The sequence below is a fragment of the Ailuropoda melanoleuca genome, chromosome 5, assembly GCF_002007445.2.
Source record: "Ailuropoda melanoleuca isolate Jingjing chromosome 5, ASM200744v2, whole genome shotgun sequence".
Lineage (NCBI taxonomy): Eukaryota > Metazoa > Chordata > Mammalia > Carnivora > Ursidae > Ailuropoda > Ailuropoda melanoleuca.
In genome coordinates, this window is record NC_048222.1 from 41,063,649 (window position 1) to 41,077,141 (window position 13,493).

General features: G+C 53.6%; 1 protein-coding gene across 1 annotated transcript in view; it reads right to left on the minus strand.

Moving 5' to 3' along the window:
* The window catches only part of SMAD6 (SMAD family member 6), a 72,873-nt gene that overhangs the window by 49,554 nt on the left and 9,826 nt on the right, over nt 1-13,493 (minus strand). Inside the window, 1 exon segment of the mRNA XM_034660783.1 lies at nt 10,069-10,146. Coding sequence (XP_034516674.1) covers nt 10,069-10,146 — 78 coding nt within the window.

The window sequence follows — 13,493 nt, forward strand, 5'->3', positions numbered from 1 at the left end:
CGCCCCAGCTCCACTCCCAGCATTCCCTGCAGCTGCCTGGGCAGCCTCTGTCTCCCAGCCTACACTGTTTCCTGAGGAAACAGCATTTACCCTGCCTCTCTAGGAAGTGATTTTTCCCCCCAATCTTTCCAGTTAGATTGTAGGTTTCCTGAGAAGGCCCCACCTTGGGTACCTTGGCCTTCATGCGATCCTGTCCCACAGGCTGATGCTTGGTTACCAAGTCACCTCGTTACCACTTACAGAAAATCAAATGCGCACCAGGCATCATACATGTGGGGCCTCCACGGTGGCCGTGAGGTGTGGCCAGGCCCACTTGTGAGAAGTGGAATAAGGCTGCAAAAGGGAGGCTAAGTTATTACACTGCCAGTTACAACACCTGTTTCAAGATGTCTTGTGCACCCATTCCCAGAAGTGATCAAGTGTAGGCTGGAGGTCCAGCTACAGAAAAGGCTCCTGCCTTGAGGGGAAGATGGCCTGGATGCTCCAGGTCCCTCTAGATCTGGGTTCTTAGCCCTAGTGGCATATGAGAATCACCTGGGGAATTTTTTAAAATCCTGATGGCCTGTCCCTCCCCAGCCACTCCAGGATAGGGTCTGAGCTTTTTAAAAACTCTTCAGGGAACTCTAACGTGCAAAGAGGGCGGAGAACCAATGAGCTAGACCGACTGACCCATTTTACAGATGGAGAAGCCAAACAGAAGCAGTTTGAGACCATTAAGAGATGTGAGACAGAGCCAGGACTGGGAGCTGGGTCTCCTGGCCCCCAGGCCAGGAACAGCACTATCATTAAACTCAGAAGGAAGCTTCTGGGGCTCTCTCTGGCCTTTGCCCTGTGAGGAAGAGGACAGGCAGCTAAGACACAGCTGGGCAGCCAGGTAGGAGGCGATGGGCCCTCTCTGCCATCCTCAGCTCCTCTCTCAGGTCAAACAGCACTGGGGATCCCAGACGCAGGGTTCCTCCAACCCAAGTCACGGTTTCCTTGAACCGGAGACAGACAACATGAGCTGAGAGAATGGAGGGGTGCGGAGAAGCCATGGTATCCCCGTGAAATCTGTTGTGCTTTGTTTTAAACCCTCCCGGGGGACCGTTCTGTGAATCACAGATACAATCCCAATACCTACCACACACCAAGCCCTGAGCTGGGCACTAGGTGGGGAAGACTCAGGCCCTGCCCCCCCAACACAGTCAAGCCCCCCAAACCCCACTCCCAACATCTGCCCCGAGAGCAGCCTGGAGTCCTTACTTTGTAAAGTGTCCCCTCTCCTCTTGCCACCCTGGGGGTAGGTTGGAGCGACCCTCCACATCCCTCAGCCTAGCAGGGCAGAACCTGAGGTCCAGAGCAGACATGCACTTTACAGAAGACCGTACAGCCACCGAGTGTAAGGCTGGGACCCCACACGGCAGCTGGGGAGCGTATCTCCTCAGTGCCAGACATAAGGCAGCGGACGAGAAGGTGAGCAGAGACAGATGGAGGGGCGGGGAGAGACAAGTCTGGGACTTCCTGGGGTACACACATCCTGATGGGCTGATACGGACAGCCTGTCTACAGAGGTGCGCCTCTGGGTGCCCCATTTCAGCCCGTTCAGCCCAAGAAGCCAGAACCAGAGTGAGAACAGGTGTACTTGGCCCCCACCCCCCTCCTGACACTCCCTGCCGCCCACAGCTGTCCACCCCCACCCCCGATGCCAGGCCGTGTGCTGGAGCCCACCTTCTCCCCCACCTGGCACGGAAGGCCCAACAGCCCTGAGGCTCCCAGCTCTGTCCTGTGTTGGCACAACCCTGGACAACTCAGAGAGATGAAAATGGTTTCCAGGCTCCTATCTCTGAGCGCCTACCTCTCTTTTTAAAGATCAATTAAAGTCCCAGCAATGATTCACCTTGCAGTCTGGGGCAGTGGCTTTGATGTCTGCTCCAGACATGAGACCTCTGTTTTTCCAAACCCAGAAGCTTCTACCACAGGGTGAGGGTAGCATCCCTCCCTCGGGCCACGGCAGCCCCGGCTTTGCAGGGATGCCACCCGCAAGGCCTTCCCCTCTCCGGCTGAGGGTGCCAGGCCCTGACAGGGGTGGTGTGGGGAAAGGGCCCATAAACACCAGGAATTCTTTCCACAAAGGGCAACTGGGAAAGTGATGCATCTCCACTTCCCTTGGCAGCCAAGGGCCATGGAGGGAGAATGTTTCATATAAAAACATCTGACAAAGTACCTTCAGGATATATTTTCTGCATCAAAGAAGGAGCTCTTGGCAACAGCCACTCCACCCCGACAAGGAAACTTTCGAGTGCGGCTCCCGATTGTTACAGACGCCCAGGGAAAGCGTGCCAGCGGGGACAGGAGGAGGGCGAGCCACAGAGCCCGGCAGACAGATGGTTGTGATTAAGCTGGATGCAACCAAGTGCATTTTCTGGAATTTCAGGTCTCCTCAGAAAACCTGCTGGTTCTCCCGGAGATGTAGGCTGCCTGAGGTGTAGTGAGGGGTAGGCACTGGCTGCCTCCAGCTCGAGCCAAACCACCCTGGACAGGAACAGGACCCCCCCCTTGGCCCCCCAGCTCCCTCTCGGAGACCTGCCCCCCCCCGCCATGCCGTTGGTCATTCATGTATCCAGCCAGCAGACATCCAATGAGCAGAGCTGCTCCGGGACCTGGTGAGAGTTGTTCCTGCCAGAACTCGGGTCCCCGGGGGCAAAGAAGCACCAAGAGGAACCAGAACCATGTCGGTCCTGTACCTTCCAGGGGGCGGAGGGGGCACTGGGCCAGACATGGGAAACCCCACAGGGGCCCAACGGCCTGAGTTCTGATCCCACTTCTACTGTCTCCTAGCGGAATGACCTTGGGTACATTACTCAACATCTCTGAGCCTCAGTTATTTCTCCTTTAATTGGGCTACTAAAAGTAGCGACCTCACAGAGCTGTTGGGAGGATTCCATGAATGAATACAGGCATGGCACTTAGAGGGAGCCTGGCACGGAGCTCTGCGTTAACTGTGCTTCTCAAATATGCGTGATGATCTTATGTGTTCTCTCTCACTCTGGATCCCTTTGTCCCAGGCAAAAAAAAAAAAAAAAAAAAAATCATTTATCCCTTCATTCATTTATTCTACAGTGACCTCTGGCTATGGGCTAGGCCCCATGCTGAATGCCAGACAAGGTCCGGAGCCAAGTTTATCCTGGAGTTCCTCTGGCCCCAATGACCACAGTCCCTCTGTTCCAGTCCATTCCTCCAGATTGAGGACAATCTCTCTGGATTTCTCCTCTTCCCCTATTCCCCCATCTCTCACATACTCACCTTCCAGCCACAAACAAATTCAGAACACACAGCCACTGCACACTTCCCTGCTTCTGCACGAGCTGTGCCTTCTATCCCACAGGCTGTCTCTAGCTCCTTGGTGAACTCCTAGCCATCCCATAAAACCCGACCCAGAATCGCTTTCTCCTTGATGCTTGCCCTACCTAAACAGCCCATTCCCACCCCAACAGCGTCCCCTGCTCCTGCTTCTGTGCCGGTACTAAGCCTTACCCGTATCTCCACAGCACTTAGCACAAGAATCATTCACCAGTCTTGGCTTGCTGCCTACCTTTCCTTCTAGACCATTAGCTCCTAAAGCAGGAGGTCCAGGCTTTCTTCACTTTATATCACCTGCCACTGGCATGCAGTAGGTTCTTAATAAATGATCAATACGTTGACTTGTCATCCCAAAGCCTACCATCAGGAAACACACCAGCCCTGGGTTCCTCTGTCAGGGACCCCAGAGGGTATAAGGCTGTGTGATCTCAGGCGTGTCAGTTGCCCTCTCTGGGCCTTGGATTCTTCATTAGTCAAGTGTACCCTTACTCCAGGCCCCAAGCTTTAGTGCTCTCGGGGTAGGGGGGTGCAGGACACTGAGCCCTTCCCTCTGCATGGCCTTGTCCCAGGCGCAGTTTTACTTTGGGACAATGATGGGAAGCTCAGGTACTGCAGGCCAGAAGCCCCAGCTCCATGCACAACCCCAAGGCCCAGGAGCTGGCACCCTCTGCCCAAAACACTGCATTGCCAAGGAGTCCCTGAGATCAGTGGCCCAATATACAGCTGAACAAACTGAGACACGGGATGTGAGGTGCTTGCCCGAGGTCACACCACAGGGTAAAGCTCCAAGCCAAGCCTGGAAGCCACTCGAGCATGTTGATCGCCATCCTACACTGCTTCCTGCAAACCAGGTTGGCCACACCCTGAGAAAGGGCAAGGCGTCTGGGGCCATTTCTGAATTGGAGATGGCAAGCTGGTCCTGACCCGGGAGCCCAGCGTCAGTCCGGGCCCACCACTTCCAAGCTACAGCCTGACCTGGGGGTAGGCAGAGCAAGTGGGGGCCACACGCAAAAGCCATCTTTTAATCTGTGGGGACGATCTGGATTCAAGTCTAATTGTGTCTGGGTACCATCAGCCTTGAACCCCAGGTAAGACTTCCTTCCTGCTCTCCAAAGCCAAGTGAAACCCTCTTTGCAGCTAAAACTCCCCCGCGCTCCCTCCCGTGCTCCCTCCTAAACCACTCACCGGGCATGCAGCACCCCAGACCTACAGGCAGTGAGCGCTGTCATGTGACAGCGATGTTATCCAGGCTCTGCCTGTCAGTCACCCAGGTGCGATCAGTCTGTAAAAACTGAGCTGGACACTTACCTGTACACTCTATATTATAATAAAAAGTTTTTAAAAAATATTACCCAGGCCCTGGCCTCCCCCTGCCTCATCTCCCTCCAGCACCTGGTGCTTTGTTTCCTAACCCTTCTAAATTCCTTTGCTTTTTCAGCCTCAGGCTGTTTTCACACCTCCAGACCTTGGCACCTGCTATTTCTTCTACCTGGAACACATTGACCCACCCCGAAACCTTGTCTCTTTTGTAGGCTCCTATTTATCCCATTAAACCCAACTTGGATATCACCTCTTCCAGGAAGTCTTCCTGGGCTGCCTCCCTACCATACCTAGTGTCAGTCACTAACCTCTTCTTCCTCTAGGACAGCCTCTTCTACTACTTCTCATTATCACCGTGTCTTCACCTGTCTGTGAGTTCCATGAAGATAGAGAGAATGTAATTTGTATCTCTGCTCCCGGCTGCCAGCCCAGCGGCTGCCACGCTGTCGTGGCCACATCTACCATATGCTGTGTGCCAAGCCGTGGCTGATTCACAGGCATCATCTCATAGTGGTTAAGTGCCTGCCCCAAAGTCCCACAACTAGGAAAGGGCACAGCTGGGACCTGAACCCAGGGCCTCGAGGTGCACAGCCCATGCTCTTCAGCCGATTTCGCTACAGAAACCCAGCACACACTGACTAAACTGAAGCAAGCACCATGGAGAACAAAGAGCTCTAGGGTCTGTTAGACGGGAGTGCCTGAGGAGAGCATCTTGGGCCCTAGATGGAGGGAGCGGCTGGAAACAGTACTGTGCACCACCGCTCCTCTCCCAGCTTCTGTAGGCACGGACAATGAACACCAAACAGCAGCAACCCCAAAGGGTACCTCTTCAGAGACCACGGAGATGAAACGAGGCAGGTGTTTGGGCATGTGAACCCACCAAGGTTGTGACCTGGCTCTACTTGCTTATGCCTGCTGTGTGGCCCTCAGCCCCTCTCCTAACCTCTCTGAGCCTCTGTTCCCAAACTCTGTCCATGTACAGAATGCAAGAATCCTAGAGAATGGACTGTGCCCTCGAGAAGCATACGGTCTGGTTGGGAGAGGACAGACACCCACATGCAGCTGAGCTCCTGGCCCCCCACATAATCCTACCAGCTCCCTTCCTTCGCTGCACCTTTCCCTCTAAAAATGAGGGGCTCACCCTCACCGGCACAGCTCTAAGGAAACAGCATGCTCTGACGAATGAGATACCAGGACACACATCCAAGGTCAGCCAAAGGGACAGCTCAGTCCCCTACTGGCAGCTTACGCCGCACCTTGCACACAGTGGGTGCTTAATAAAGCACTCAAACAGTTATCCAATAGGCACGAGAATAGGATACCATGGGGAGTCACTGGTTCCTGAAGAAGCCGGCCCAGGGCTGCACCCCCCCACCACCCCGACCCCACGGCATGGGAGTGAAGCAGGCCCGGCTTCTAAAGCAACACAGCGCTTCAGGCTCTCATTAAACGGCCTGACGCTCACTCAGCACCCAGCACGGGGCCTGATCTGGCTGCTCCTTCTCACCCAGGCCATAATGTTCCTCCTGTCATGTGCATTCTGTTCTTCTAATAGAAGAGAACCCTGTCCTCCTCCCTCAACCCTCCTCAGAGCAGCCATGCCTACATGGCCCTTCGTCCCATAATTCTCTAAATTACGGCATATTCTACCTTCACACCAGCAGGAAGGGTTGTCTGCCAGCCACTCACACCTTAGTATGAAGTTGACTAGCTAACCTTGTTGTCCTCCCCAAACTAGACTGAAATCAAAGGAACAGGAGAAAGGGAGAGGTATTGCCATGGAGGGGGTGGAGACAGCCTGAGGGGGCTTTAGATAGTCAAGGGCAGCACCCCAGGCCCTGAGCTAGGCCAGGATTCCAGAGTGTCAAGCTTCTGAAGGCTCCCCGAAAGGGCGTCAGAGTCTTTGGCTCTAGTGGAAGCTCTCCGTTCTGCCCCTCACCGAGCAATCTTAGTGGAGTCATCCATCCCCTCTGAGCTTGTCTTCTGTTTAGCAGGGGTCATGCACCTAGGAGCTGCTCACCAGATCAGAGGAGTGTCCCGTCAACCATTCAGCAGAGAGCTACAGTGAGACCCTCTCCTGTCCTGCCACCCCCCGACCCTGCCACCCACGTGTCCTTGCCTGCCCCGGCGACGACTGCACCTCAAAATGCCCACCTTCCTAAAGTGGCCTCAACAACAGGACAGGAAAGTGAAGTAGAGACCTTGGAACTGGATAAAAATAGACAGTGCAATGCAAACAAGAGTGGGCTCCGTCCCGGGGCTGCAGACGTGCTGCTCAAGAGAGGGGCCAGGCTCTCAGGAACGGCAGCCCCTCGGGACTCACGGAGACAGAAGGGGCTGGGGCAGCTGGCCGGTGTGGTCTCCAGGCGGTCTGTACCACCTTGCTCGATGGTGACAAGGATGAGCACAGAGCTCTAGACCTGTGCCCACCCTTGCACCCCATCCCCAGTTCTTACGCAGGGCCAGGCTTTCCCCAGGCTCTTTTGATCATGCTCCCTTGCCCCTATCCCCCACCAGGGTGTGTCTCCGGGAAGGGGATGGAAACCCTAGCTGTGGAATGCCAGACAGGACCCTCAGGGCACGAAGGCTGGGCAGTCACACGGCTCACTTGGGCTCCCAGCTGGAGCCTGCCACTTACAATTCAGGAATTTGGGCAGCTGGCCCAGCAGTAAGCCTCAGTTTCCCCACCTATAAAATAGGGGGAATCATATCTGTCTCACTGGGTTGCAGTAAGGAGTCAATGAGATGCAGAATGACTAGCTCTCAGCAAAGCGCTAAGTAGTGAGTGTCCTGTCAACTGTTGTGAGCAGCGGCCTTGCTATCTGTCCTTGAACATCAAACACCCTGGCAGCTTTCTGACCTCACCTCCCGCCCTGCCCTTAGGCAAGCCCCGCATTCCAGCCTAGCCCAGGCGACTCCTGCCTTCACCCAGCAACTCCTGCCTTCACCCGTGGAGACTGTCACCCCTCTAGGCCTTCTCCTCACCCTGCAGAGCCTCCATACCTGAGCCTGTCCTCCAGGGTGACAGCTACCACAGCCCCAAGCCTAGGAGCTCCCAGGAGGTGAGGGCAGTGCCAGCACAGTGGCCCTCCGAGTCCCACAGCGCGAGGAAGCTGGAAAAGTTGACCAGCGAGCCCCCAGAATGGGATGAGACGCATGACATCCCCGGAAGGTGTGACCACATAGGGAACGTTCCACTCACCTCTTGAGACAACCTTGAACTCAGACCAAAGCCCAGCAGACCCCATTTGATCCCCCACCCCCACACCGGACACCCCAAACTTCCTCCTCAGTTCCTTTAGCCCCTCAGAATTCCAAGCCACTGGGCGCCAAATTTTCTCATGTGAACCATGTGGGCCTCATCCACAGTAAACAGCAGCAGGGCTCTGTTCACCGGCCAGTACCACACACCACTCTGGGATGACTGGGTGGTAATCCGAGACACCCAGCCAGGCCCAGGGTCCCAAAGGCAGCCAAACCTAACAGCCCTGGGGTCTCTGGACGTGTCCCTCTAGAGGGCGCTCTCTCCTGATTCTTGTTTGTCCTCTGGGGTCTGCTTCTTTCTGCCTGAGCCACACACCCCCAGCCAGCTCTGGGAGGACAGAGATCCAAAGAGACCATAACTGCAAATAGACCCAGACGGTGGAATCCTCAAGCATCTCCGCAAATGGGAGTTTCCACCATTAAGGGGTGGGGGGAGCAGAGAATGTCAAAAAATTACCCATCCATCTAGACGACCCATGCCAATGCAATCCACCTAAATTAAATACATTCTGAGGGTTGGCAGGGGCACAGAATAATGCATTCAGAAATACTGTTAAGCCTCTTGCTTCAAAATCATATGTGGCTTCCATCCACACAGGCACAGAAGAAAAAGAATGGATTAAAATATTAACTTCCTGTGTTCATCTGATAAGGTCTTTCAGGGAAAGACACTGTAACCAAGTAGGGGCCAAAAGGTACAGAAGAAAACCCCAATCAGAGGGGCCACCAGAGACCAGAAGGCAAGGGGGACCCAGAAGACCAGGATGCGAGTACCAGCTGTGTCATGAGCCCCACACTATGGGAGCCTGGGCAAGTCACTTCCTGCTCCAGCTTCTCATTTTCCTATCTTTGAAACAGGTGTACTAGTGTGACCTCCCACAGTTGTGATGGAATACAGAAAGAATGGGGAAGGGCCTGGACCTGGGTAATGGCCAGGCAGCCATAAGCAGCCAGCATCATGTCCCCCTTACAGTCATGGGGAGGGAACGGCAAGAATGACAGCCAGAACTTCACATAGGGGAATGGAGGCACTGGAGGTACATTCCGCCCTTGCAGAAAAGGGGGATGGGACAGCAGTCAGGAGCACAGCAGCATGGTGGGAAACAGCTCTGCTACTATGTGACCCGGGGCGAGTACTTTACTGCTGTTCTGAGAGGATGCACGTACAGGGCCCGAGCAGAGGACGTGGCCAAAAGGAAGCACTCCATAAACAGCTATGGTCACTGCTGTTGCCATTACGCCATGGGCATGGGGCAGGGGAAGGACAGCTCAGATGTACACAGAAGCCCTCACCCAGAGAGCCAGCCATGCCCACTTGGGAAGCAGCTCCAGCCTGTGGCTATCCCGCCACACAGCACAGACACGGGCCCCAAGCCCCAGCTGTCTTCCTAGCACACCCATCCGCCATGCTCCCAAATGGTCCCATGGACCTCGGCACCAGAGTCCGTCCTGGCCCCCGATACCCCCAGGTCACCACCAACCTCTCATTTCTTAAGGAAAGCTTGGCTTAGGTATTCCCGGGAATGGGAGGATCCCTGTGGCCAACTCTTCATCGCAGGGGGTTGGGGAACTCCAAACTGGGGTTCTCTCTGCTTCCTAGCCCAGCATCCACTGCTCATCAAGAGACATGGAAACCACCAGCCTTTGGCAAACTCCTCGCTTGCCAGACCCTCCCCCAAGCTCATTCTACCCACTCTATTTCCCGTCTTCTGTCCCTCCACGTCCATCTCTTCCCAGAGTGCGGACAGGAGGAGAAAGCCACAAAGATAAATGTATACAAACACATGCGTTTTGTGGCCTCTCGGCAGCTGGGAGAAGAGGCTCCCCTGCTAAACTGAGGGGTGGAGGGCTGTGCTGGGCTTTCACCACTTCCACGAGAGACAAGGTGGAGACAACTGGTGAGCATGTGGCCAACAGCCACTTTCAAAGTGACCATCTTTAGATCTCATTCATACCGATTGTTCTTAACCCCAAGGATGCCGGTGACAGAGACAGTGAGTCTTCCTCCCTAAGAGGAAGGAGGAAAAGGGAAAAGAAAAGGAGGGAAGGAATCAAAAAGGCCTCCATCAAGCCCTCCCTCCCTCCCACCTGTCCCCTTCTGTGAAGTTCAACACAACAGCACCATACAAGGACAGAAATGCCAACCTGAGAATTCACCCGGGGCGGTGATGAGGGAGTTGGTGGCCTCCGTTTCAGTGTAAGACAATGTGGAATCAGATAGGTCTATGGAGGAAAGAGAAAGACAACTTAGTTGGCTGTGGGGCGTGCCTCTCTTCTCTCTCGCGCATCTGTGTGTGTGTGTGTGCCCGTGTGCATGTGTACGTGCACACAAGTGCTTACAAAGGGCACCGTGTCCCTCCCAGCTTTCTGATGCCACTCTGTAACCTCGTCGCATGATCACACGAGACCAGGCCAGCCAGCCCTGGAACTCCTCTGGAAAATGCTGACTCCTGCAGCCTTGGCACCTGAAAAAGTCTCAACTACTCTGACCACAGAAATAACCCAAGTTCAGGGGACTGAGCAAGTAGCAACTTGGAGCCTCCGTGGGTAAGGTTAAATTAAGCCCCTAAACAACTCATAGTTGCCGTGCTTAATTACCACCATTAACATTCTTCAAGTTGTTCCTTCTTGCTTCCTTCCTCCCTTCCTTCCTTCCTTCCTCCTGCTGGAGCTGGGGAAGCTCTGTTTAAACAAGTTACCAGCCACCCTCACTCTGTCCCACTTGCACCCCTCTAATTAAGGGCTCAAGCATTTGCTCCCAGATTAACTTTTTTTCCCTCTTCCCTCCTCTACTCCTTAACATCCAAACCTGCTCACGGAACAACTTTCAACGCCTGGACTGGTTTTTTTTAAGACGTTCATTTTTTTAAAAGTAATTTTAAGTGCTTCATATGACGCGCGTTATTTGTTTTCCCCTGTCTGCAGTGCAGTGCGATGGGGAAAGGAAAATCTTTTGCACGTTTTCTTTTGAACGCTGAGCTGCCACCCAGACAAGCCAATGCCTTTTTGGGCAGGCAGACTCGCAAAATTTTTCCTCTGCTCCCAGCCACGAGGTGTTGTCCGTGTGAAGGAGTCACAAGGCATGTCCTGTGAGGCTGACAGCTCGTCACCTTCTTACCCAGCTCAACCCAGGTCTGGCTCAGCTGGTCCCACCTGGCTCAGGACAGCCACTCCGAGCTGGGGATTCCTGGGACAGAAACCGTTAGCCAAGGCCCTGGCTAGTTAGAATTCCATTCGGTCCTGCAGGATTTTTTTTTTCCCCTTTTACCACAAGGTTTGGGGAACAGGAAGATGAAACATTAACCAATTTGGGGTTTTTGTTTTGTTTTGTTTTGTTGTTTCCCACTTGCCAGATGCTGACTGGGTGTTCTGGGTTTTATTTTGGTTTTTTTTTTTTTTTGGTCTCATGTGATCACAGAGGCTTAGAAGTGAACTGACTCTTTGTTTATGAAAAAGCAACAATGCAAGGAAAAGAAAATAATACAAAAAATAGCTCGGACTATTTATCAGGGCACGAAAAAGTTATCTGCTGGTAAAATGTGTTAGGAGGGAAATAAGGACAGATGGAAAATCTCTTTAAGATAAAAATAATACCCACAATGCCCAAGTGGGAACTTCTTAAGAGAGTTTTGCTTTTCACATCTAACAGTCCCGAAGTGTTCAGTGCCCCGAGTCTTGCTGCCACTTCTTGTCTCAAGTAGCAACACTGCAGGCTGAACCTTATTTCTACGGGAGCCTCTAGAGAGCCCCAGTGGACAGCTTCGTGAGTCAGGGTCCCAGGAGGGGGAACGGTTTCCATCTTTCATGGCTCATGAGGCCCTATCGTGCATTCTTCCAAAGCCTACCATTTACTGCTTCTAGTGACCCCTGATATCGGAAGCAGGTGGCTGGTGGAGAAAAAGAACACTCCCGACCTCGATCATTGCTCAAGCCCCACGGAGAGACCCTGTCTGGAAGCTGGGGCCCCAGGTTTGCGTCCCACCTCTGCCATCAGTCATAAAAATCAGGGCTCACCAACTTTTTCTGCAAAGGGCCCCACTGTAAATAAAGCTTTCAGCCTCGTGAGCCACACGATCTCTGTTACAGCGACTCAAGTGAATCACTGCAATGCAGAAGCAGCAGAGACGAAGTGGGAACCGGGGCATGGGGCCAGGTTCCAGCAGGACTTTCTGTATGGGTGCTAGACTTGGAATTTCATATAATCTTCACACGTCAGGAAATAGTGTTCTTTTGATTTTTTTTAACCATCTACAACAGTACAAACCATCCTCAGCTCACAAGCTGTACGAAAACAGCTGGTGGGCTGCAGTTTGCAGACTCCTGAGCTGTGTGACCACCAGCGAGTGTCACTTCCTCTTTCTAGACCTCAGTCGTCCCATTTGTAAAATAACCGAGACACCTGTTGACTTCCAAATGGTCACTCTGCAGGGCCAGGCGCGGTCTTGGTTTTTGCTGCTTTATCACAGGCTGACCCACGATTCCTCGGGGCAATGATCCTTGACATTCAAACGGAGGGGCTACGTTTACTAAGAACGCTCGGATTTTTTTTTTCCCCTCTAATGGAACTAGGGATCTCCTAAGTGACTAGTGCAATTATGTTGACTTGGGAAATGCTGAGACAAGCCCGTGAGGGAGGGATGGGGAATGGCTGAGCTGAATAGAGGGGATGCTCGTGGGTTTCCGCCTCAGCCCTGCTGCTCATTAGCTAGGGGGCCCTCTCCATCCCTCAGCCAGCTTCCTCATCTGTGAAGTGACAGGGTCCCACCAGATGACCTCTGGGGTTCCCCGGAGAACTAAATAAAGCTCCTCCATCCACGGGATGACCAGACATGGGGAGAAACAATGAGGAAATGGCCATCATTAAGCCACTGACTCACACGCCATCATGGGACAGCCTCTGCCCCCCTCGACTGAAGAGGTCAAACTCCTGAGCAGGCCGGTGGGCACGTCTGACGCCACAGGGGGCGCTGGAAAGAAAACTGGCCTGGATGCCTGAGAGTCTGTGACACTTAGAAGTGACCTCCCAGACGATGCTGACACAGGCTACTGGGAAGAGGCCTTCACCAAAAAACAAAACAAAACCCACTTCTTGTGGTCACTTGGTGGAATGTATTAGCATCACTGCCGTGCCAGCTAACTTCGAGAGCCTGAATCCCACAGGAACTTCCTGGGTCACAAAGTTGCTCTCCTAGTACTAGTAAAGCCAAACTAACTGGCCCCACCCCTGGGGCCATCCACTGGAAGGTACAGCAGGGCCAGAAAACAAGCTCAAAACCACAGGCCTCTACTCCGAATATGAGCTGCTCGTCTAGCCCCAAGGTTTTCCAGAAAACACGTTCTGCCTCCGAATGGGACCTGCCTGAAACAATGACTATGTCCACTGAGCGCACCGAGGGGACGGACCATGCCAGGGGCTTTCTACACCGATACACGGGCTGTCTCAACGGTCCAGCCGTTGTTTCTGCCCAGGTGAACGTCTTGGCTTAGCATGGGGGGGGGCCACACCCCTCCTCTCCAGAGACTTCAAGCCCTACCTGTTTGTCATAGTGCTAATTACTGCAGGCTAAAAG